This window comes from Ooceraea biroi, chromosome 4, assembly GCF_003672135.1.
Source record: "Ooceraea biroi isolate clonal line C1 chromosome 4, Obir_v5.4, whole genome shotgun sequence".
NCBI lineage: Eukaryota > Metazoa > Arthropoda > Insecta > Hymenoptera > Formicidae > Ooceraea > Ooceraea biroi.
The window spans coordinates 16,348,494-16,372,317 of record NC_039509.1 but is presented as its reverse complement, the minus strand read 5'-3'; the positions used below and the strand labels follow the sequence as shown (position 1 = coordinate 16,372,317).

General features: G+C 39.8%; 3 protein-coding genes across 5 annotated transcripts; 1 reads left to right on the top strand and 2 right to left on the bottom strand.

The window, feature by feature from the left end:
- Nucleotides 1–132: 132 nt before the first annotated feature.
- On the bottom strand, nt 133–5,640 carry LOC105285109 (solute carrier family 12 member 9). 2 transcript variants are annotated; one of them, XM_011349070.3, is made up of 10 exons: nt 5,425–5,640; nt 4,895–5,174; nt 4,669–4,803; nt 3,981–4,318; nt 3,665–3,878; nt 3,294–3,563; nt 2,999–3,206; nt 2,103–2,891; nt 1,540–1,965; nt 1,247–1,445 (listed from the first exon to the last, which is right to left on the bottom strand). In XM_011349070.3, exons 2-10 carry the CDS (start codon nt 5,160–5,162, stop codon nt 1,247–1,249), a joined length of 2,847 nt encoding a protein of 948 aa, XP_011347372.1. In that variant the 5' UTR covers nt 5,163–5,174; nt 5,425–5,640. The 2 variants fall into 2 exon arrangements, with proteins under 2 accessions (XP_019888808.1, XP_011347372.1); XM_020033249.2 differs by lacking the exon at nt 5,425–5,640 and having other exon boundaries at nt 133–1,445; nt 4,895–5,162.
- A 247-nt stretch (nt 5,641–5,887) lies between these two features.
- LOC105285095 lies at nt 5,888–20,919 on the top strand. Of its 2 annotated transcripts, none has more exons than XM_011349061.3 (7): nt 5,888–6,058; nt 16,364–16,691; nt 18,109–18,176; nt 18,267–18,519; nt 18,688–18,810; nt 18,998–19,277; nt 19,356–20,919. In XM_011349061.3, exons 2-7 carry the CDS (start codon nt 16,486–16,488, stop codon nt 20,400–20,402), a joined length of 1,977 nt encoding a protein of 658 aa, XP_011347363.1. In that variant the 5' UTR covers nt 5,888–6,058; nt 16,364–16,485; the 3' UTR covers nt 20,403–20,919. The 2 variants fall into 2 exon arrangements, with proteins under 2 accessions (XP_011347363.1, XP_011347355.1); XM_011349053.3 differs by lacking the exon at nt 5,888–6,058 and adding an exon at nt 11,060–11,278.
- Nucleotides 20,920–20,952: 33 nt separating this feature from the next.
- On the bottom strand, nt 20,953–23,725 carry LOC105285073 (HEAT repeat-containing protein 3). The gene is made up of 6 exons (XM_011349033.3): nt 23,463–23,725; nt 22,998–23,258; nt 21,951–22,882; nt 21,550–21,838; nt 21,290–21,463; nt 20,953–21,178 (listed from the first exon to the last, which is right to left on the bottom strand). Exons 1-6 carry the CDS (start codon nt 23,598–23,600, stop codon nt 21,065–21,067), a joined length of 1,908 nt encoding a protein of 635 aa, XP_011347335.1. The 5' UTR covers nt 23,601–23,725; the 3' UTR covers nt 20,953–21,064.
- Between the last annotated feature and the right edge of the window lie 99 nt (nt 23,726–23,824).

Here is a 23,824-nt window from a genome sequence, read left to right as displayed (position 1 = left end):
AACTGTGCAGTTAATGTTATTCTACTTGCGAAAAAGAAAAATATAATAAACAAGCTCAATGTCATTCATACTACATGTCATTCATTAAAATAAGTGATTTGATAATGAATAAATAAATGATGAGTATATCTCTTGTATATAAATTGTATATATTATATTTAGCGATATGATATAACTGAGGTACATTTGTATTTACAGTTTATTTACAGTTTCGGTATTATTTTCCGTAAAACAGAAAATTTTCGTAAAACGTGGTCTTCGCTCAACATTTAGTACACAACATTTAGTAGAAATGGACAGAATGATTTTGCCTGCCTTTCAACGATTGCACAGACTGTGTATATCTTAAATAGGTGTGATAGGTACACAGTGCATTCTCTGTTTTGTACTTTGTACCATTTACAAGAGAGAGAACGCATCTCCTTCTCTCTCATACAATTTCGAAACGCGGCAAAATCCTCTTATGTCGCCACTTTTATTACAGGCTCCCTACAGATTCAAAACATTTTCTCTCCTTCTTTGTTAGTTAGAGGAAGAGAAAAGAAAAAAATATTTAGAAGCATTTGTAGCACTACTGGATCACACTCAAGGTTGAATTAGAAGAAAATCACTAAAATAGAGCGTAATATTCAAAAGGTTCGTCATAGTAAAATTGAAATAAAATGTTCATAGATATGGTTCAGCATTGATTTCAATAAAGTTTTATTCGAGCTTGCATAAACATATTCGCAAACGTTATTACCAAATAATACTTATAATAATGTTACAAATATGGTATAAAAGAGTAATATAGAAATATTATCTCGTATGAAATATATCAAGATGTCATATTTACATTTAGGGCTGCCTAATCGTTCTTTTAAAAAATATTCGTTCCCGAAAAGTTTCTTATTGATACGTTTGTTATCACAGTAATAAATTTCAGTGCTTACGGTACGTTAAATTTGTCTGGACGTGATAAAGCGTTCTCTACCAAATCTAAAACCAATACTTATTGCTTCGCGACGCTACGCTACTGTTATGAAAAACAATTACTAAATTATAAGAGATACAATAAATTAAGGATTACCTTTAATCTCTCTTTATAGTTTAATGTTCTATCGTTTAGTATCCTTCCTACGTGCTCTTATAAATTAGTATCATAAACAAAGAAACAATTTAACGGGGGTATACTTTCCGATTAGCGTCTCCTCGTTCTACCAATAAAGAACGTATTGGATACTTGGTCGACTATTCGCTCTATTTGTTATAAGGTAGTCGATGTGACGGCGCTAACACCGTGCACTAAAACCGTTGGTGGTAAGTCCACAGTTAATTCCGTCAATAATTGCAGATACTGTCGATACATATCATCCTCGTCCCAAGTACTCGAGGCCGGTGGTGCGGGTAGATAAATGAACGTGGTGGCAGTTTGAGAGGAATGTTCCCTTATCAACTGATTAACGCTGGAAGATAAAATCATGAGATCAAAACCAATACCTAAAAAGATCTACGATAGATGATAATCGAAGACAGGTCGATCGGAGATTCGATGCTCACCCCAATATGTAAGCTCGCGATATATTGCTCAAAGCGTTATCGGACTCGGTACTCGATTCGTACTGACTCTTTGGTTCGAGCAAGGATCTGCCCTTCAGTCCTCGAACTTGCTCCGCCCACTCCGGAATCTTCTTAATGGACGCGGAGATCCTCAGAAGATTTAACGTTTTCCGGATTCTGTGCTCGGTCGAGACTCTCGAATAGTCGCTGATAAAACTTTGCGAGTCTGACACGCTCATGCTTCTACTGTTGTCCGCGGTGCTCTCGCAATGGAACACCCTGAGATGCAAGTTCTTCCAGTTGGACACCATGTTGATGATGCACGCGAGTTGGAGCATAAACAGCGACGTTGTATCGAACGGATCTTGATCGGTGGGTTGGAAGAAATTGACCGGCCATACGTCAATGTACTTCAAGTTAGAGTTCCTACAAACAGACGTCTATCACTATCCGACAATACATATATATATATATATATATATATATATATATATATATATACACATATATATATATATATGATAACATTATGTATATATTTCCGATTATAAATTTTCACTTACTTCGTCAACTGCACTTTGTTCAGCAGATGAAAGTTTCTACATAGACACAAATTCTTCTTCATCCTCAAAACATCGGAGCACATGCCAACGTATTGCAGCGCGTCTATATTTTTCTCGCCCGTCGCTTGTCTCAGAGGGAACACAGTGTTATTCGGAAGCGTCGTTGTGTTGTCGAATGCCGTCGTCGCGTACTGAGAATCTAGGAAAAAGTCCCGCGGCGCCTCCTCGTCATAGAAACCGAGGACGATAGTGTTCGGTTTCATTGCGCCCATTCCAGATAGCCTTATCAAGTGGTGCATGCCTTCGCGCACCGTTTTCGTCACGGTCAACTCGACGAAGGCTTTAACTTTCATGTGGTCGATCAAGCTCAGCCAGTGCGGGTATTCGTCGATCGTGGGATCGCTGTTCTGACTCGTGAACTCGCCAACTTTCACGTGCCCGATGACGTACAGGCCGCCCTTCTTTAGATCGTTCACGAAATCGATGAGAGGACAGGTGGAGCGCGGGGACGCGACCATCAGCAGCATCTGCGGCCGCCAGAATTTCACGTGGTCCTTGCGCGAGTCCAACATTAACAAGTACTTTCTGACTTGATGGAATATCAGCGCTTGAGATATGCTGCCCCACGGCGCGTTTTTGCTCGGCGAGAACAGGTGCAATACAATGATCAGGATCAAGCACAGTATTATACTACTGGAAGCGTAAATGCTGTTGATTATAAACATCATTATCAGCGTCCCGAGAAGACCTATGGTCGCAGTGTGCCACGTAAAATAATTGAACGTTGGCCTGAAAACAGATTTAAAGCAGTCATCAGAAAGAAGCGATACATGTATAAGTTAAATTATGTTATCGTGATACTAATATATTTTAGTAAATGTATTTAAACAAAATACCTAAAGTTTGGTGCGCTGGCGAGTTCCAAGCCAAGACATGCAAGATTGGTAGCGAGGTAGCTTAATAAGAACAATACGGAATTAATTTGGGCGATAGTATTCAACGAGCCAATGAGTAAAATTGTTTGAACCAAGCCCCACGAAGTCAGCACTGCCGCGATTGGGTTGCCACGCCACGTACCTTGTATTATAAAATTTAGTCCCGAGCCTGAATGAAAACAAATACGTTTAATTGTATATTTATTATATGTATAATATTAATCATTTAAGTTATACATCATCATTAATTACTTACCAAATACGTTATCTTTAGCCAATGCCTCCAATACTCTGCTGGACCCTATCAAATTGCTCAAACCAGCGCTAAACGTCGCTGTAAGAATGCCGACAGCAACAAACGGTGGCCAAATGTTGATCGGCATCATATAAATAAAGTTATTTTGCAGTAAAAAGCGGCTGGTAGTGCTGGCCGTTAATACGGACAGCAGGATGTAGCATATAAAAGTGAACAATACCGCGGACAGTGTTCCACGCGGAATATTTCGGCCGGGATTTTTCAATTCACCTATTTTAATCATTATAATAAATGTAATAAAAAACATATTCTATTAAAGCTCCAGAATTTCTGATTTAATAGTATCATATATAAAAAATAACTTTACATACCGCTCATGTTTGCTCCGGCCATTATTCCAGTCACGCCGCTGAAAAGTACACCGAAAACACTTGCGAAGTCCGTCATGACACCGCCGCTTGAATAATCCGCACTGTAATTCGCGTAGAAATTGTTGGAAAGCGTGGTATATAAAAGGCCTGTGTAGCTACCATTCACGTGCTCCGTTGCATTTTGCACCAATGTATTTGCGTCTGGTATTGGTATCTAAAAATATATAATAAACATTCATCATTAATAATCTGATCAGGCAAAGTGTTACACTTGTTGAGATATTTATATTTTCGTTACATTTATGTTACAATTTACCTCCATCGCACCCTGCGTCAGAAAACTAATAAAAACGCTGCCCAAACAGATGCAGACAACTGCCAGAATTGCGACGCTGGTTTTCGCGAACATTGCAGCTCCAATAAGGCAAACAACAAGATTCGCGGTGTTTAATATTGAACAATATAAAAATCTCCACCATCGACCGTCAGGAATAAGACCAGTTTTGCCACTCAGATAACCAGATGGGCCGAAATTTTCGACCAACCCTTCAGCGCAACCAGAGATGCAGAGAGCACTGGATACTACATTAGCCATAAAAAAGAGAGTGCCGATAGAACCGCCAAATTCAGGCCCCAAAGTACGACTGATCATAACTGTATTTGAAAATAGGAAAATATTAAGAGGTACCAAGAAAATATTAGTAAATTCATTGTGTGTCTCCAACTGTTGTAGTCAAAGAAATATTTTATAAATTATTCATACGAATTTATGCATTCGGAGGAATTAATTTCTTGATATATTCTATCAAAAAATATAAGTCGACATAGTAATCAGCCATGTAAATGGAACAAGGTAAACTGATCCATTGATAAGCTATCTCAAAATGAACTGGTACGATTCGCCTCTGCTACAGATACAGAATAAATAAATGCAGAATAAATAAAATCCATTGGATGGAAGTAATGTACAACTGTTGCTCCTATTCATGTTAAGAAAAGGATACAATAAGCACCGCCACCCTCCACAGCGCCGTTCGTCGATATAGCGCATACGGACGCAACGGTGAATAATAAAATAGCATACGCGATTATGAACTGAAGTAAAGTCACCAGTAATCCTGCATTGCCGACGATATAGCCTATAAAAATTCAGGGCCAATAGATTTTGCAGACATTTATATCCCGGAATACTACTTAGTCAGAAAAGAAATCTTTTAAATCGCTGTTTACCCATTCGTATAAAAACTAAGGCACTGAACATAGACAATGTAACCGGACTGAATACACCAGCGAAGGTACCCAGTGTACGACTGCTGTCCAAACCAAGACTACCAAACTCGACGTAGCCATCTCCTTCGGAATGCGTCGTCCGTCCGATCTTGAAAATATTGCTCAGTCGTTGGAACACACTTCTGCCATGAATCAGCGGTGCTTTCTCGTTTGTCACTCTGACGTGCACAGATTCCGCATTCGTCGAACCAACTTCCGACGCTATCATCTTGAATTATCGCTAGATAAACAAATACGCAGTACGTGATTAAATAAATAATTTGACTAAACGGAGTGAGAATTATTCTTCAAATGTACAATGGAACTTGAACGTGGCGATCTTTAGCAATGACGCAGAGCTAACTGAAGTAGTATGTACACAAGTAGGCGTCAAACGGAAATCCGAGATAAGGAAACGGATATAAACCCACAATTTTTCAAATTCCAGTGCGAATAGGATAAAAGAAAACTTTCAAACCAATGTCACCCACCAACACTTCACTTGTGCGCATCCAAAAATATAAAATGGTATACAATGGAGTTAGTCATAAGCCTTATGATGTCACACACGCATCGAGCATCAGCATCACACTAACGTCAAAATTGCTCACTTTGAGGTTAACAAACTCGCGATACCATTCGATGTTTTATCATAGCGAAGACATTTTTTCCAAGAAGCGCGACCTATTGTACTGAACGTGACCGCAGGCTGGCAAACGTGAATTGTCGCGGAAAAAATTTCTATGACGTGCAGCCATGTTCAAGGCAAACATAATTTAATACAATCACATTTTACTAGATGGCACGGCATGTTTATAAAATCGCGCGTATGATTTATCTAATTAGGGCTGTAGGCTAGTTGATGTTTTAAATGCTACACTTTCTTTCCTTCTTTTTATTTGAGAGAAAGTCAACTGGTTCTAAGAATATATTCTAATAATATAAGTTTCGGTTTTTTTATGTAATAACATTGCGACCAAAAGTTGCAAATATTAAGAACGATAAAAAGTTGAAATGAATTAATGAATCGTCGTGATTCATTAATTAACCGCGTTCTTCGAAATCTTTGTGCACTGCCGATATAATGAGGTTAAGAAAACGACAGGAACAACACAATAATGATCGGTATGTATTTTTTTTTAATTCTTGAATTTATATAATATTTTTAATTAAAGTTTAATTTTTCGTTAAAATTAAAATAATGCGGAAAAATATTATCTTCGTCGACATTAATAATTATATTTATTAATTATACGAAAAACGCATGGATCAGTGATTTAGGAATTTCTTATTTTTGGTCAGCAGTTCTTTTAATCTTTAAATTATGTAACTTAATTAAGATAAAATTTATTCACCATAATAAAAGTAGTTCCAATCCTCACCAGGTTCCTCTTCCTCCTTTTTCTCGATAAAATCTTTTTCGTTATTTTCAACTTCCTATTAAATAATATTCTTCATAATATCACAAGAATTGCATGACTCAAAAACTAATAAATCACAAGCTTACTTTCCGTTTCGGTATTTCCCTGTTCATCAAAAGCTCCAAATCACGCTGCTTTTGCTGCATGCTTCGTTCTTCACAAATCTAAAAAAGAATTTACATATCATACATATATATATATATATATATATATATATATTGTAATATTATAAAAACTTTCTATATTTTATATAAAATAATTTATTAACTTTAAAATGGAGTAACCAATGGCCCAAATATTCCACAGGATCGGCTGGTTTCTTTACTATGATTTCTCGAAGAGCTTGAATCAGAGGCTTACTTAAAACTTTTTTTAGATAAACACTATTCGATGATAAGTGTGCGCGTCCGTCCGATGACGATTCATCGGAGATGGTAGAATTAATAGAATCGCCGCTTTCGCTGACTTCGATCTTTGCTTGCCATAAATCTTGCAAATTGTCGATGTCGTCATCATTTAAATTTAAGACCTTCAGAAGTCTGGAATAAATAAGAACGAGGAGAACTCAATGGAAATAAATTGTGATCTTTTGTGGGTATCAATAATATTTTATCAATATTAAATATTAATCATTTTAATTAATGATTTGACTGACGTAATATGTTCATCAGTGAGACCGGTATTAATCAATGTTCCGATGAGATTTTCGCTTAAACCTTTCTCGTGCAAAAATGTCGCTATTTTCGTATCTGCTTCCTCGCTCTTCTCAGTTTTCTTTATCTCTTTTACTTCCTTAATTACTAATATCTCTTCGTTTAATTTTTCTTCCAGCTGGTATTCCTTCTCTTGATAAATAATATCATCATCTTCTTCTTCTTCTTCTTGCTGTTCTCTCTCCAAAATTACATCATCACTAATTTCCATCATTTTTAACGCTGCCGCAATAATTTTCTTAGCACTCTGAAGTACAGAGTTTCTGTATTCATCGCTAACTTCTCGTGCATTATTTGCAATATTTAATTAACTAAGATGGGAGATCCTAAGATGAAAACCAAGATGTATTTTAGGATTATTGTTCCGATACTTGAGCTCCAATTTTCATTTTGAACATTGTGATCGAATCTCCGTCCAAGTTGCGCGTTTTAATCTCTTGGTGTCTTAATCTCGAAAATTGTCTGACGCTTTCGCTTGCGCGGTGCAAAGCTCAAAAAATCCGCGTGGGTTAACGCGGCGAGGTCGTGTTTAACGAACGGATGGATCTTCCTGCATTTAAATTTGCATACTTGTCGAGCTATTTGCCGTGCACGCACGTATATGTCAACGGAATCGCACATGTCGCGCACTCGGGCAGTCTCGATTTCTGACGGTCGTTACGTAAGAATTAGTGCAACGTGCCGCGCCGATGCGTTTTATAATTTACGCATATGTACGCCTCTCATATCTATGCATTTTTATGCAACGACCTGCTGCCACTTCGCACACACGCAATGTTCGTTTCTTCGTTTAGACGAATACCGCTAATCGAATCAGCCTGCAGACAACTCCGTGTATTGTCATGCTTTTTAGGACATAGTCTCGCTTCTCTAACAATATTTGCGCAGCGGATCGACGAAAACAGAAACATTTTATTTTCACTTTTTCTTATTTCTATCTCCTTTATTGTTAAAGATGACATATAAGTATATCACTCAAAAACGTGATACGGAATCGTCGATCATAAGAGTGATTCCCTCGATCAATATCCAGACTGATTAATTAATTAAGGAGACTTTTTATCGTCACACGTTGCCAAAATTATTGTATACGATGATGCAGGCGTTTTATAACGAAGTTTATTGCTGTTGGTCTACTGAGCACTTGAGTCAAGCCAGCGAAAATGGGTCATCTCGTTGCTCTGCTAAAGTATCGCCGCAATTCATAATTCGATAGAGAAAAGTGCGCACGATAAGGAAATCTTATTGATGGCAATTAATTTTTTGCATGAATTAATTACCAGATACAAACTGCGTTCGAATACTCTGTGTTCGCTCATCAACAAAATGTGTGAAAAATAACCCAGGCAGCACACATTGGTTTCATAACCATTTTATTGAAACGTTTATTTAGGAGAAAAATGTCCAACGAAAAAACGTTAGGAGAAACGTTTCAGAAATCATCAGAAAAATATTTATCAATTCTATATATCAGTGCCTCAAGGATAGACAGAGTTAAGTCACATTTTTCTAAAAAACTACATTTTTATATTTTATGAATTACTCTCTAAATTTCGTGTAGTGGAATCTCACTCTTTTGAAATATCACTTCAAGTAACAGTGATCTCAAAAGTTTCAAAAGAAAAGAAGAAGAAAAGAGTATTGGATCGGTTTTCCGGATGGTTATTTACAAGGTGATAACACAAATGTTACTTGCGAGAACGTCACGTCTGGCCTGGCCATCTATCGGTCGCTTGGTGAATCAGAGGTGGGAATCACACACTTGTGTTGATTTTTGTCTCTTGTTCCATAATCGAGTACATTGAAACGTATGATGTAAAAATAATGAATACTCGCAAAGTAAGTAGAAATTACTATTTTTTCTATATTAATTATATAATTTCAAATCAATTGAATAAAACACATTTTTCGTTTCTGTGGAAACGTGAAAAATACGTTTTTAGAATTGAGGTCTAAAAACGGTTTCTATTTAAACCGTTTCTTAAATGGTACTTTATGTTTCTTAGACATTAGATACGTCTAAGAAACATATATTAGGCTAACATGTGCTACCTGCGAAATAACTATTTCGCTAATAAGACGTCAATGAACTTTTATAAGACTATAAAGAATCGAAATGTAATATATTTATTTTCTGTTTTGATGCTATTAGTATAACGTAACTCTTTTTCCTTTCACTCATCGCGAAGATCGTTAGCTAGCTCTCATAGAAATGAAAGGAATCTGCGCGGCAAACTTTCCGTATCGTCCCCTAATTATTTTCAATAGCGGGTTTCATTGCGTCAGTGCTCTTGAAAGCCAGACCCATTATACTCGCGTACAATGCTCGAATTATGGGGACCATAAGGTCTAATGATTTCAAAAGATTCACGGATCTCTCTCCTCGCATATCCCAACCGATGAGCTGATACATCACGCGCTGTATCTATCTCTGCAAATTTCTTACTTCATAAATCTTTCATTAGCCATTGATGCTTGATAACGCGTAAAAAGATTCGCGATTCCCCCCCCCCTCTCTTTTCTTTGTCTTTTACAGAGTTTTTTTCAAATTTGACGCAGGCCACCACCGCCTGCCGCGAATATTACAAACAAACTGAATAAAGTTGCATGATAAGAACTATCTTATCAGTTTGGCGATGTAATCAGAGTATGGAATTGAATCGCGATATAGTACGAGATAAGAGTTTCGCGGGAGGATTTCTTGCGTTTATGGAATTAATTTAAACGCACGGTGTGAGGGCGAATATAATATGCGTATTCCGTTTCCTTCGATTCACATACATATACGACTTGCACTTAACGATCTGCAATTAATCGTAAATCTGCGAAATACGACGATACTTTCTCAATCATGCAATCATGCATGCCATGAAAATGCTCAACTCGCGCTGTCGCATCGTCGTCATCGATCGAAATATCGCTGGATATTCATGTACCGTGCTTACCGATATGTCTGCCTTATTTTATTTTAATGCCACGCGATAACCGTGACACGAAGAGAATTTCAAGATAAAAAAACGAAAGATTAAATGTTAGACGCGTTCTGCGATTCCGCGTTTCTTCGCCTTTCGCGCGTATTATTGATTCGATATGCGAGTGTACATCGCACCACGCGACTAAAATAACATTGCGACTCTAAGTCTACATTATTGAGTGCTATAGTTTATTATGGAATGCTTCACGTATTAATGTATTATTATTTTAATGCATTATGGGAATACGTATCTTTCAGGGAGATTGCTTGAAAACTTTGACATAATTACGTCGAGGATAAAATAAATTTGGCAAAACCTAAAGTAAATCCAAAAGAAATTAGACTTTAAATTCAGTTTGTGTAAGATATATTTAATTTTCTTGATACACGGTCGTGTATACTTTCATTCACATGGCTGTGTCTTTTCTTGTGCAATTCTCAAGCCAGTTCCACTACAACGCCTACTTGCACGATAAACATGCATTCTGCATCTAGAAACGCGCGGGCTTGCATTCAGTCAGCATTAGTCAGCGCTAGTAACATTGCGATTAAGCACAATTCTGCTTGCTAGAGAAGATATCGCAGGTTTTATTACACATTTGTCATTCTCTGTTATAAAATTCTCAAAAATCTTTTCGTCGGAAGAATATCTTTCAGTAGAAAATTTAAAAATCGGAAAAAGTGCTATTAAATATTCTATGTCTTTTTGATTTATATTAATTTATCAATCTTTAGCAATTAACAATGTATATTTAAATAATGCATCCATCAATTTCTCATTCTTGGCAATGGCAGAATTAAAATAAAAATACCAACGCGAATCCTGAACGATCCCGACCTGTACAACACGAAAAATGGAAATCAGTAACGTACACAATCGCAATTTCGCGAGTTCGAAAATTGCCGCGTTGGAAATGTCCGCCAATCGCACTCGCCATCGGACGGGGCGCGAAATTTACGCACGACACGTAAGGAGCCGAGGGATCGCGATAGCGGCCGAACGTCAACGCGACCGCGGACCGCCGCGACCGGCCGCAGTCTGCCGGCGTGGCTCACGGAAGTGAGGGGATTTTTTGCATCGCTGGTCCTTGTTCGCGGTACCGCACATTGAACTTTGATTCTCACGTTCTCGCGCATCTTTGGTTGCAATCAGTTTCGTGTGAAAGTGAATTATACTGCAGTGAGCGTCTTACGAGACTCCGAAACATCGCGGCAGTCAACAGTACGACGCCCTTACGTAAGAACAATAATTTCTCTCATTGATACCGTGAAGACAAACCTCCATATCGAAATGCATAATTCCGTCCACTTGCTTTCGGCATGACAAACTGTTACCTCTCTGTACAGTTACGCAAAGCGTCATTCTTATGCGCGCTTACGTAAGTTCCAGCGGGCTTTTAGAAGCGTAGCGAGCACCAACGATGCTGAAAATCGCCTTGGCAACATCAGAATCGAATACAGTCCACGATCGCGAGCTCGCTATTAGCATAATCCACGTTCGCGATAACGCGCTGAAGTCGCCCGCGAGTGACTCGCGGCGAAAACGCTCGTTGCAAGTCACCGGTTATCGTCATACCTAAAAATTGCCAATGAGATAATGCGGCATAATAAACATTACGCGAGTCAAAAATGTTCCTCCGATCGCGCAATTATCGCCAAACGAGCGCGCGTATTATTTCCGGCGTATTGCGGAGGAGTGCGCCGCGGATCCTTGGCCCGCTTCGTCCGTAATAATGAAGTTATCGATCATTCATACGTTGCCAATAATCGCTCTCACGGAATCCGTTTGCGGACCGGCGAAGTTATCTGTCCAATACTTTCGCGATCGCGATGACCCCCACGACGCGATTGCGGACTGCAACGAGATTCTATTTTTGGACAGGCCTCGATTCGAACGGCCTGCTTAAGCGTTCTGGAGTTTAAGGGCCCAGACACAATGAGAGATAAGGAACCCAGAATAGAACATAAGAAATAAAAAAATAGGGAATTAAATTTCCAATGAGAAAAGCATTTAATTCCCTATTTTTTTAAATTTAATTTAAAAAAGTTTTTTTAATTTAATTTAATTCCCTATTTCTTATGTTCTATTCTGTGTTCCTTATTCCTCTCATTGTGTCTGGGCCTTAAGAACCGCGATAATTGTGTACATACATACGCGCCGTCCGCATCGATAAATTGCACCGACGATACCGCGGTAAACTTCACGACTCTGATTTTCTGCGGCGAGTCACTAATCGATATACTTCTCAATGGCCAAACGCGAAACGCGCGTCAATGTCATAGCGTTGCCTGCATTCGCGGTGAAGGAGTGGATTAAGAATTGCTCTCCTATCCGCATTATGTCTTCCTCATTCTACTCGGTGGAATTTCTAGGAAAGGTTTACTCAAGGCGAGGCGGAGAAAAAAAAAGATTTTTATTGAGCCGTACGCGTCGCTCGGAGATTACGCTATCTGCATTACGAGTGAAAAAATGTATTTTCAAACAGCGATATCACGGCACAACACGAGTACATGTCTGAAAAAAGCCGAAAAGCGCGTCCACTGGCATGTATTCATAGAAATTGCATTTAAGTATCGAATTTTATTGGCCGTTTATCTTTTTCCATCGAGCAAAAAGAAAGTCACTGGAAAGGCGAGAACGACGACGTCTCGGGGAGTAACGCTCGCGTGATATAATTCTCCGTTAAATTTCCCAAGAGCCAAAAATATCGCTGGTGAAACAGAGCGGCCACGGTTCTGGGTCGGAGCCAGAAAATCGCTGCGTTTTCACGCGAGGCGTGATAATCGAACTTTCTTATTTTCTAACAAAAGCTCTTCACGTTTCCCTGATCTCGTCGACTTTCGACTTTGCTTCACACGTACACGTTCCGTTGCACTTGCGTCGATATATCTTGTACGCTCGCATTGCGAGAGATGGATTACTTTTAACTGAAGTACAATGTACATATGTATACAAGTGTTTTGACAATAACATCAATGCGTTTAGATTATTATCGCGAGGTATAACAAACTTTAACTGATTTTGTATTTCCGAGGCAATTGCTGTAACATACTAACTGAAGAAAGAAATTATAATTATTACCATTAATATTATATTATAATTATTATCATAATATTAAAATATAATTATATTAAAATATATTACAATATATTTTCATAATAAACACAACTTTCTAAACTCAGAAAAGCGCGGGAAAGAGATCCTAAAAACTCGAGAAGGAAAACTCATTACAAAAAACATATTCGTCTATTTATAGCCGGGCCAACCGCGGACTTTTAATCGGTCTGCACCCGAACGCCTTTCGTCGATGACGTCTTTGAGGACCGATGAAAATAAGATAAGTTGCATTGTCGAGCACGAGTTCAGTCGCACGATGCGATGAATCATCGGCCAAACTTAGACACTATCGTCAATTATGGCCAGCTGGTAATTAAACTCGATTATGAATTTCCCATAATTATTAATACCTCGTTGTTTTTCAGTTATTAGCAATCCATCGATTGCCGCGTGATAAACTTGTCAGTTAGATTTTCGTCGACGCGAAAAATCATTCCGCGCTTGCCAAGAAGCGGAATACGAGCGTTCTATTATCTATTTACCCAGCTATCCAATGGACACGAATCCGAGACAGGTAGAGAGAGATACCTCTCCCGCAGTTTTATCGAAATCAGCGATCGATCCGGCGTCATCGTGTGCTCCGATTAAAGTGGAGTGCGAGAGCACTTATGCTAGCGAAATGCCTCTCATCGACGGCGAGAGATTAGATTAAATCCCCTTTGCGCAATCAACTTCGCTCGGCGGCGGATCTTCAAAATGATATCCTGCGATTCCATAGAATATACAGGAAAAAGAACGTGGGATGCACCATAGCGGCAACAAGACAATCAAGCGGCTAAATTAGTGTACTTTCCGCGAAAGGAGATCTAATCGTTTGCTCGTCAAGCCCGAGTACTCATCGCCAGTATCTTCCTCTTGTACCAGCTGCGTTAGCGATATGCTCTAGTCGCTTTTCGCAGGTGATACGTGATATTGTAAAACGGCGGGTAGTAAATGGGCAACGCGGAAACGACGTTAACATGTTAATTCGACGCACAAGGAGATCCTTTTCCAGCGCTCGCGCTGCGACGCGACGAGCTGCGAGACTCGTGCATCATACATAGTTGCGTCATAATTAACGATCGATCGATCGTGCTTGACGCCCTGCAAGTAATTGCAGGTAATACGTATATTACGACTAATACTTCTTTGATACGCTCCAAGGCGTGCAAGAGCGAACAAAGGACTATTCATTACCCGTTTTCTTCGTTTACTTCATGTAAGAGCGCCTTCTGCTCGTTTATCTTCTTTCGACGTATTTCTCTCAAAAAGATTTACATTGGCGAGCGATTCGCGTGCGTGTTATGCGACGGATATTAGCATAAAGCCTTCGTGCGTCGCGTCATGTTTCATATGTTGCTCATCACTCATCGCATTAGAATAGAATCGCGCAAGAGTTACGCACGATCGAACGATTTCGGTCGCGCCGGAGCGCGCGGGATTAGCGAAACGAAACGCGAACACGGTGAGCTAATTGAGCTAACTGCGTTCGTTAGACGCTATGCGTTCGCGCCGATTCGCGCGATGCGTTTTTCTGTACACGGTGCGTCCGTTCATCCCCGCGTCTCAGGGCTCGGGAGGATTTCTGGGCAGCGCTAATGTCGAAGACGAGATTAAAATTAAACGATGGTGACAAATTTACGCGTAACTTTAACGGGAAGAACGAATCTATCGAGCTACGCAAATGTAAGAACGACGAACACAGCATGCGTAGCTGCATTATGCAAACGACGTACAGCTGCGCATTGTAATCCGGCGAGAGACGTCTCGTTAACCGGGTTAGCGTAACACGTGTGTGTTTACGACTTTTATTGTCGGGTTAGCGTATTAATCCATCGTTGACTTGCGGCAGTATCGGCTGTCATTGGCTTCACTTCGCCGGGTCATCCAGTTTGAACCGAACAATTGTCGCGACAATGGACCCGCGCACGCACATTCAGCAATTACATCGCTCCGAATAGCTCTAGTACGTCTTCTAATATTGATCCAGCCGTTAACAGCGCGTTAATTTAGTAACTAATTACCAATGTCCGAGAAACCTGATCATTCCCTCGCGCGTGACTTGTAATTAATAACGGAACGCATTAATTTGATTGAACGATGAAGTGAATGAAGAGCAAACACTCGGTAACAATTTATTCGAGTTTGATGATAGATATTTATCTTAATTATATCTGTTTAAACTTTTTCCGGTAATTATTTAGTTTAACGGAGCAATCTCGGATGACCTTGACCTTGACATATATTATAGAGGTCACCCTCCTGAGTGACCTTCAAAAGATTTTAGCCGTCGCTCGTTGGTTATTAAAAAGTTATTAACAAAAGAAGTTTAATAATTTTGCACGAATTTTCAGCTGTCCACGCGAAGCAAGGACTTGAGTTTGACATATATTACAAAGGTCACCTTCCTGAATAATCCGCACTAGGTTTCACCCGTCGCTCGTTGTTTGTTAAAAAGTTATTAACAAAAAAGTTTAATGAATAGAGCATAATTTTACGATATCATGTACGTTTACGAAAGAGTATATTTGATGGAATTTTACCTTTAAATCAGAAATAGGTTTGGGTTAGGTTATATTTTCCGAAACTGGAGCCCCGGACACATACACTCGTTTTCAGCCCGTTTCGCGGGAGGGCGGGGGGAGGGGCAAAGCCCCTCCCCCCGCCGGAGCCGGTGTTACAGATTTCAACCGTACAGATTTTGATCACTTGGTACACGGCACGGATTCTGGCGGGGGGAGGGGCGAAGCGCCTTCCCCCCGCCCTCCCGCGAAGCGGGCTGAAAAACGAGCGTATATGTGTCCGGGCTCCAGTTTCGGAAAATATAACCTAACCTAACCTAACCAGGTTAGATTAGATTAGGTTAGGTTAAATCACTTTCCTTCCTTCGTTCATATTCGTCGTTTATGTCTTTCAATATTCAAAATAACTACTATATTTTCGAAACTTCTTTTGTTAATAACTTTTTAATAAACAATGAGCGACGGCTAAAACCTTTTGAAGGTCACTCAGGAGGGTGACCGTGACAACATATGTCAAGGTCAAGGTCATTCGAGGTTGCTCCGTTAATCTAAATAATTACCCTTTTTCCTAATTATGAGTGTTGCAATTACATTTTTCAATTTTATTATAATTTGAATATACTCTCTCCTCCTTTCTTGCACATATTCATTTTTATGATACAAAAACGGTCTGGAGTAACATTTTGGTGAACTTTGTTCGCAGATTGCGAGGGCGGTGGAAGGAACCATGACAAGAAATCGATGACCTATGCACGAGGCGTATCCGCGATATTTCGCCTACTGGTATCCTTCTCGAGACAGCGATCGAAATTTCACCGGTAAACCATGTCATCGTCGAAGCCCAGGCGACCTATTATATCGATCTACAATTATCCGGAACACCTGAATCCGTTCAACGACGATGCGACGAATCCTCAACCGCAAACGCACCAAGAAAGCAAATCGTCGTCGAAGGAATCCAAGCACAAATTCTGGACGTTCGGCAGAAGCCGGAAGAAAAGATCGAACAGCTTCTCCCTCAAGTCCACTTGGTGAGTATGTTCACATATTTCTGGCTGTACAATGCGTAACGTTTTGAAACAAGGGCATGCAAACTAACGGCAAACATCATGTGATACTTTCAAGTTTCCGACCAGGTTTATTGAACTTGAACTTACACATGCGTGGCTCAGATTATCGATAGCTCTGGTATCTGGCTGAAGTCCAAACGGTGAACGCGTAAACTGTGGTGTATTAAAATGCACTATAAACAATGTACGAGCACTGTAATTTTCGGTCAAGTTCTTGCAGGTATAAGTTTCTGCAAAAGAGAAAGAAATTACTTAGAGAACTTCTCTTCATGTTGCGAAACGACACTTATGCAAAATGTAAAAAATTCTGTCGACCTATTGTTAAACTTTAAATGCCCTCTGATCTCTCTGAGGCGACGAGAAAATTGATTGAACTATTATGCGCGATTACGTCGCGCGGAATCGTGCCATTTTTTTGCAGAAAGTCACTTCTCGCATTCTACCCTCGCATTATTCATTACAAATGCTTTCATTAGGAACAATGAGTTTCGGTCTGATTAGCAATCGGGATATCCGAACTGCAAGTGGAGCCGCGAGAAGCCCAGAAATCTGCGCCGGATCGAAAGTTGAATTAATACGCATCGAGAGTACGCAGAACGGCGAATACAAGTGCGCCTCAAATTATCATAGCCGTGATCGTTGGCAAAGTGGAAGTGATATTAGGCGGAATGAGGATGACTATAATCGACGCTTTTAACGACCGCGAATGCATGCGAAGGCTCCGCCGTTCGCGCCCGGTCGCGTTTTCAGAACATCCGCTTTCCTCCGTTTCTTTTTTTTCTCTCTCGCTTGCTTTTGCGCAACAAATCCGATTGTTCAGATCCATACCAATCTTCTTGTGCGTGGTATCTCTCGACTCGCGCGTGTATTCGTATAGCGATGGATAAAATAAGAATGCGTTTGCGACGTCACGAGCCGCCGGGTGTGCACGATGCGATATTACTCGATGACTTTCACGATTCTTTTTAAATCCGCGAGAGAATGCCGTTGCTTTATTTCGCCTCGGATTTTTCACTGACGCAATCGGTGAAATTCTTAGAGCGTAAGTGAATGCCTGGATGTATATAACACATTGTGAATTCTCCAGTGTATGCTCCAAGTGTGTCGAAAGATGCGATTCGCAATTTCGTTATCTTTGCGTGCGCATAAGTGTCGCATGGAGCCGACGCAAAACGCGTGACACGATTCTTATTTCGCCCACTAAGAAAATTACAGTGTTTCTAAATAAGTGGTGGACTGTCCACGCGTTAATTAAAAGAGTACGGATTAAACGCGTGTTTACTCTTTTTATAATCTGAAAATAACGTTTATGATTTATCATCCATTTACTTATAGTTTGTTATTAATTTCTTTATTTAACATTGAATTTCGTATTTAGGAATGGACTCTTTGGCAAGCGCAAGGAAACTCCAGAACCAACGGCAAAGAGGTCAACGATTACAACAGGTTTGTTATGTTAATTAATTACGCTAATCAGTTTACATAACTGATGTCGCACTTTATCGGGTAAAATAAAACATAACTTGTGTGTTACAGTCTCGACAACGTATAAGAGGGAACCTTACGACAAACCGACAACACCTCCGCGCCTCTCTAAAGATCAACAAGAATTCGATGAAGCCTTAGGTACATTGACAAGGAGAAGAAAATACACACTCGACAACAACACAGGATACGGCTCGAATTTGACGGTAAATGGAGATCCCGCCAGACTTTACGATGGAAATCCTCAAGATACCACCACGTCTATCATGAACGTCGATCTCACACCGAAACCACCAATCAGAAGGTGAACTTTGCAAAATATAAATGAATATAAATGACAAAGAATATATCTACATTCGATGGCAATTTACTAGAATTTCTGGATTTAAAGAATTCCAGAATAAAAATGCTGGTGTCCAAAAAAAACAAAATTTTTCTTGAAATTAGAATTAAATTCGATTATTTTGTTCAGATTTGGACAAGTGAGTCCAAGACCGACAGACAAGATTCCACCTTTGGATTTCGACAAGCAGCCCAAACAGAACGGTGATGTTACCCTTCGCGACAAATCGGAAGGAACGCCGGTTCCACCAATGTAAGATGCCATATTTCTTTTCTGATACTTCAGATTTCTAATATTCATGAAATTTTAATTACTAGATATGCTGAATTAAATTTTTGCGAATTGTACAAATAATATAATTCTTTACATGATATTTTAAAATGCATGTGATACGTACAAATTGGATTTTTATTAAAACTGTAGTCAATCTCTTTTTCAGACGGAGATTCGGTAATAGAGCGTCGCAGAGGTCGAACGGACCCGTATCAAATCTTGAGGAAGATTCGGCTAATCGACCTGGCGATACAAGCTTGAGAGATGAGAACGAAAACGTTGCAGAGGATTACGTTTTCAAGAGATTCAGTCAAGACGCTGTAAGGCGATCGAATGTGTCCATCAACAGTTGTGTATCTGTTACCAGTACGGCAAGCACGTACGGACGTAAAAAACGGAGAGCACCGCAACCGCCGCAACGGCGGGAACAATTGGAGACTTCTCCGGTAAATCATTTAATCGTTAATGATAAAATCATGTTTGATAATAAATAATATAGTTAAAATAATTACGATTTTTCATAGGAGAGTAATGGACCATCCGTAATAGAGGTGAATAAGGCGGAATCTACGTCAAAGACGAACAAAGAAGAAGCTACCGAAAAAGCAAGTAAAACCGAACTCCAGATAGCCGACACGATTGACATCGTTAGGGCTACGGAGAACATCGACGAGATGACGAAGAAGAGTTGCGAGGAAGAATTGAACGAGAAATCATCACGTGATGAAGAGGAGCAGATCAAATCAGATCCGGAAAGCCTAGAGGGCATGTCAAAATCCGATGGAAAAATTGAGAAAAACGAAACGTGCAAAATCTCCGAAGACTGCAAGCCTGAGACAGAGGAGTGCGAGAATTCCCCGGAACTTGGAAGTTCCTCGTACAATCCTGATGAAAACTCGGAGAAACCTGGACGCGAAAAACAAACGCAAGAAGAATCGAAAGAGGAGCAATCGAGTATTGCTGCAGATTCTATCGAGCAAGATTCCGTGAACGTAGAGTATGAAAGAACCTCGCAGGAGAAGCTCGAGATCATCAAAGACATTGATCAGGATTCCGATGAAGTTTGCTTAAGAAAGAAAGGTTCGTTATCGCGGAGCGATAGTTTCTCCGTGAAGGAGGAGATAGAGAAGATCGAGAGGCAAATTAAGGCTCTGGAGAGCAGACAGGAACAAGAAAGTATCGACGACGCACACGACGACGAGTCAGCGGCAAGCGGCAGATTGTCCATTCAGGCAAATCGCCGGCACTTTTTCGAGAATATGGTGGACGGACCGTCCGGCCCGGTCAAGTTGGAGTTTAAGACGTTGCCGTGCGAGCAAAAGGATATCCACGTGGTGAGACTAACAGATCCACCGGTGCCAGTCGCGGCGCGCCGGGACCCGGTGAAGGTGATCGAGTTGCACATCTCCGAACCGATCAAACGTAAGCCCGAGCTCCTGGACGAGGTGAATCCGATACCTAAGCCCAGGAGGCAGAGCGCGCTCAGTTTAAGAGATCACACCGAAGCTAAGCCCTCGAGTAACGAAACTCAGAGTCCAGGAAGTAACATAAAAAGAGGACAATCCGTCTGAGACTCCAAACGAATTTTCCCCGTAACTTCAGACTTCCCTGAAAGTGAAATCCTAGCGTTCACTAGGATAAATCCGTGCACCGTGCAAAGCACAACTGCGTTTAATTCTAATTTCGATACGAAAATCTTTTGTTTGCTAGAAACGAACCGTCAGTTGAAGGGCTGTATGTGTATTCTACATCATGCGTCTGTATTTTCGACACACAGGATGTTCTTCGGTTGAAACGCAATGATTTTATACTAACGACATACGCCGACATATCCTGCGAGAGAATTCACATGCAGAATTCTAGCATTTCTATCGCGCTGTAATACGCGTTTATACACCAGTGATACACCACCTCCGTTGCTTATCCTGAAGTTTTACCGTAGATGCATAGGTATACTTTTATTTATTGATACAAAATAAATCCTAAGATCTATTGTAGAAATATTCTGTGATAAAGAACACGATTATTTCGAATCTATGAGAAATATACAAGTGGAATAGCTTGAAATAAATCTACAAGGATGCGGAATTAAAAGGGAGAATAAACGGCACCCACTTATTCTTAAAACCATTTTTTTTTATATAATAATTTATATAAAAATACCACTTACACGATCTCTACAAAGTTGTGGGACTAACAATCATGATCCAACTTTAATAACACGTTTATTTCTTTATACAAGATTCCTTATACGCTTTTCTTTATATTTGATAAATCTCGTCAGATTTGTATTTACAGTCGATATTACCGATTTGCCATCGCCTGAACTTTTCTTTTGCTGTCGTACCTGCGAGACGATTACATGGAAATTAATATAACGAATAAATTTGGCATAAATAAAAAATGAATTAAATATAAATTAGATAAATTTAGAAGAAGTGAGAAATGATATACTTGCCTTGCTCTTGAACTGCGGTATTAATGATTGTAACCTCGGTATTAATTTGATATCTACTGCTAATTGATCAGTTGCGTCTTCCGCGAATATATCTATCAACGCGTCAATGGATTCCGCCATGACCCACGCTTGCGTTTCCGTCGTAGAAATGTCTAATAAAACTGTAGAAACGTACTGAAACCGACAAAAAAAATGATAAACGGTTATCGTGGCTTTCAGTTAGTTTCAAATCAATTCGAAGAATACGTGAAGGCTATTACCTTTATAATTTCATAATTCTCCGCAATTTCGTGGTTCAGTAGGATCTGCACCAGATTACAGAACATCCTTATTATATTGACGCGGATACTCGCATTCGAGCATTGAGGTTCAGCGTATAACATCGGCTGGATGTCGGATACGGTTAACACTTTAAAAATGTTGGCCCGTACCGTCGCCAGTTGTTCAAGGATGGCTCTCATAGCGGCACTAGCTGCTTCCAACAGCTGTATGTTATCTGGATTTTTGTCTCGCTCTTTAAACACGATAGTTCCGATATCCAGCCACTTCCTAAAAGCAGTAGAACTTACAAATAGAAACCCGTGAAAGCTTATTATAAAAAATGGGGTGAACATCGTTGCGTCACTCGTGAAAATATTTGAAAATGCTTCATCCGCTTTACCTGTATAAATTATCGATACCGCCAAAAGCATCGATATCCAAGCTAGGCAAGAGATTATTTAAACATAAATATGCCGCGCATCGTATGTCGTAAAACTGCTTTAACACAGCTCTTCCCTCCGTGTTTTGTTCCAATATTTCCCGGCTGTCTTTATCCACGACGGAACCACTCTTTTTCCAAATGATATCGATTATATTACAACTGTTTATAACTTCGACCAATTCAACTGGTAATGTCGACGTTATCTTCAAATTGTCATCCATGGAATCGTCATCCAGACAGTCAGGTTCCATTTCCATAGTCTCGGAATCAGAGTCGATCGCGTCCTCGTCCTCGAAACACAAGTTTGCCAAAATTTGTAAGGCTTGTTCTTGCGCCTCAAGTATCGTCCTGTTCTCTTGCACCTTCTTCTTCTTCTCGCTTGTGGCAGCGTTATTCTCGTGAGGTAAAACGGATGTCAAGCTAGACAGTATCTGCTCATGGTCAATAACAAGTACTGCGGAGAGCACCGTTAACACTTTGGAAAGTACATGCGTCCAATTGCTGTCCGTGGGACTGCTTATATTGATCAATAGCTCGGCTACGGACGTTTTTAGGGACAGCACCTTGGTAGTATTTTTATCGTTCGCTTTCAGATCCAGGAGGCCAAGTAGAACCGACTCGTTCCTTTTAATTTCCGTAATGGCAGTTATGTTTTCGTCCGATAGGCATACCAGGCACTGTACACTGATTGAAGTGATCTGTATTCCATATGTATCAATATCCAAAAACTTTGTCAAGAATGATGCCAAATCCTCCTGGTTAGCACATTTGACTGCACTCTCATTGTTCGCACATAACGTCCACAACAAGCCAACTGCTTGAATGAAAGCTTCCTTCTCATCCCTTATGTCTTTGTTTTTACACCCTTTTGGTTGCCAATCTGAATAGTACTGTGAATAAAAAGATTTGTTTGTTTTTTGTATCATTATTGAGTATTATCAAATTTGTAGCATTGTTATGAATTGTTATATATAGGAATGACATAAACAATTATCAACTACATACCTGTTTCATTAATGCAGTTAACGGAGTCATAATGTCATCTTTAAGCAGATCAGTATAAGCACTTTCTCCACCATTTTTAGCAATATCCTTCAGCGCACTTGCAGTATTGGCCCTTATGGCAGCGTTACAATCCACTAACAGCGGTCCAATTATTCTTGCTACTCCATCCTTAGCAATCTGTTGGGCCATAGAAGAGTCATAAGACATTGATCCTAATGTTTGCAACGCAGACAACTTCTCCTCGAGATTCAACGATTGTACCTGGATGAAAGAAGAAACAAAATAATTACTTTGCTAAGATTACGTTCTAAGCAAACTGACAGGACAATAAAAAACATTGAAGGAACAGCGACTGAAATTTTAGTAATTTTCTATTTTTCCTATTTTTTATCCTCTTTAACTTTATTAATTTAGTTTCTTTAAGTAGTAACGATACAATACATTGATGAAATCTCACGTGCTTACATCATCGAACATATTTTGCAGAGTCTTGTCCTTCTCACTCTCCACGAGTTCCTCAGCTTCCTCGAAATCCTTAACGGACGGCAGTCCAGTGGGATTTGTCTTGTGAGGCTTTTGTCGTGATCGTTTCTGTTTACCCATTATAAAAAATTGTTTTCAACAATTGTCGATAACGGAGCACGTCCGACCATAAAGGTTAAGCGACACGCATGGAAGTATGGAATTCGTGTTCACAAACTTGCCGGGCTATCTACGCATGCGTGATTACAAAAGTAATAATCTCAAAAAATAGCGCCAATTGCGAAAATATAATAATTAAAATAAAATACAATACAAGTATTGCGCACCATATTTGAATGCAAAGT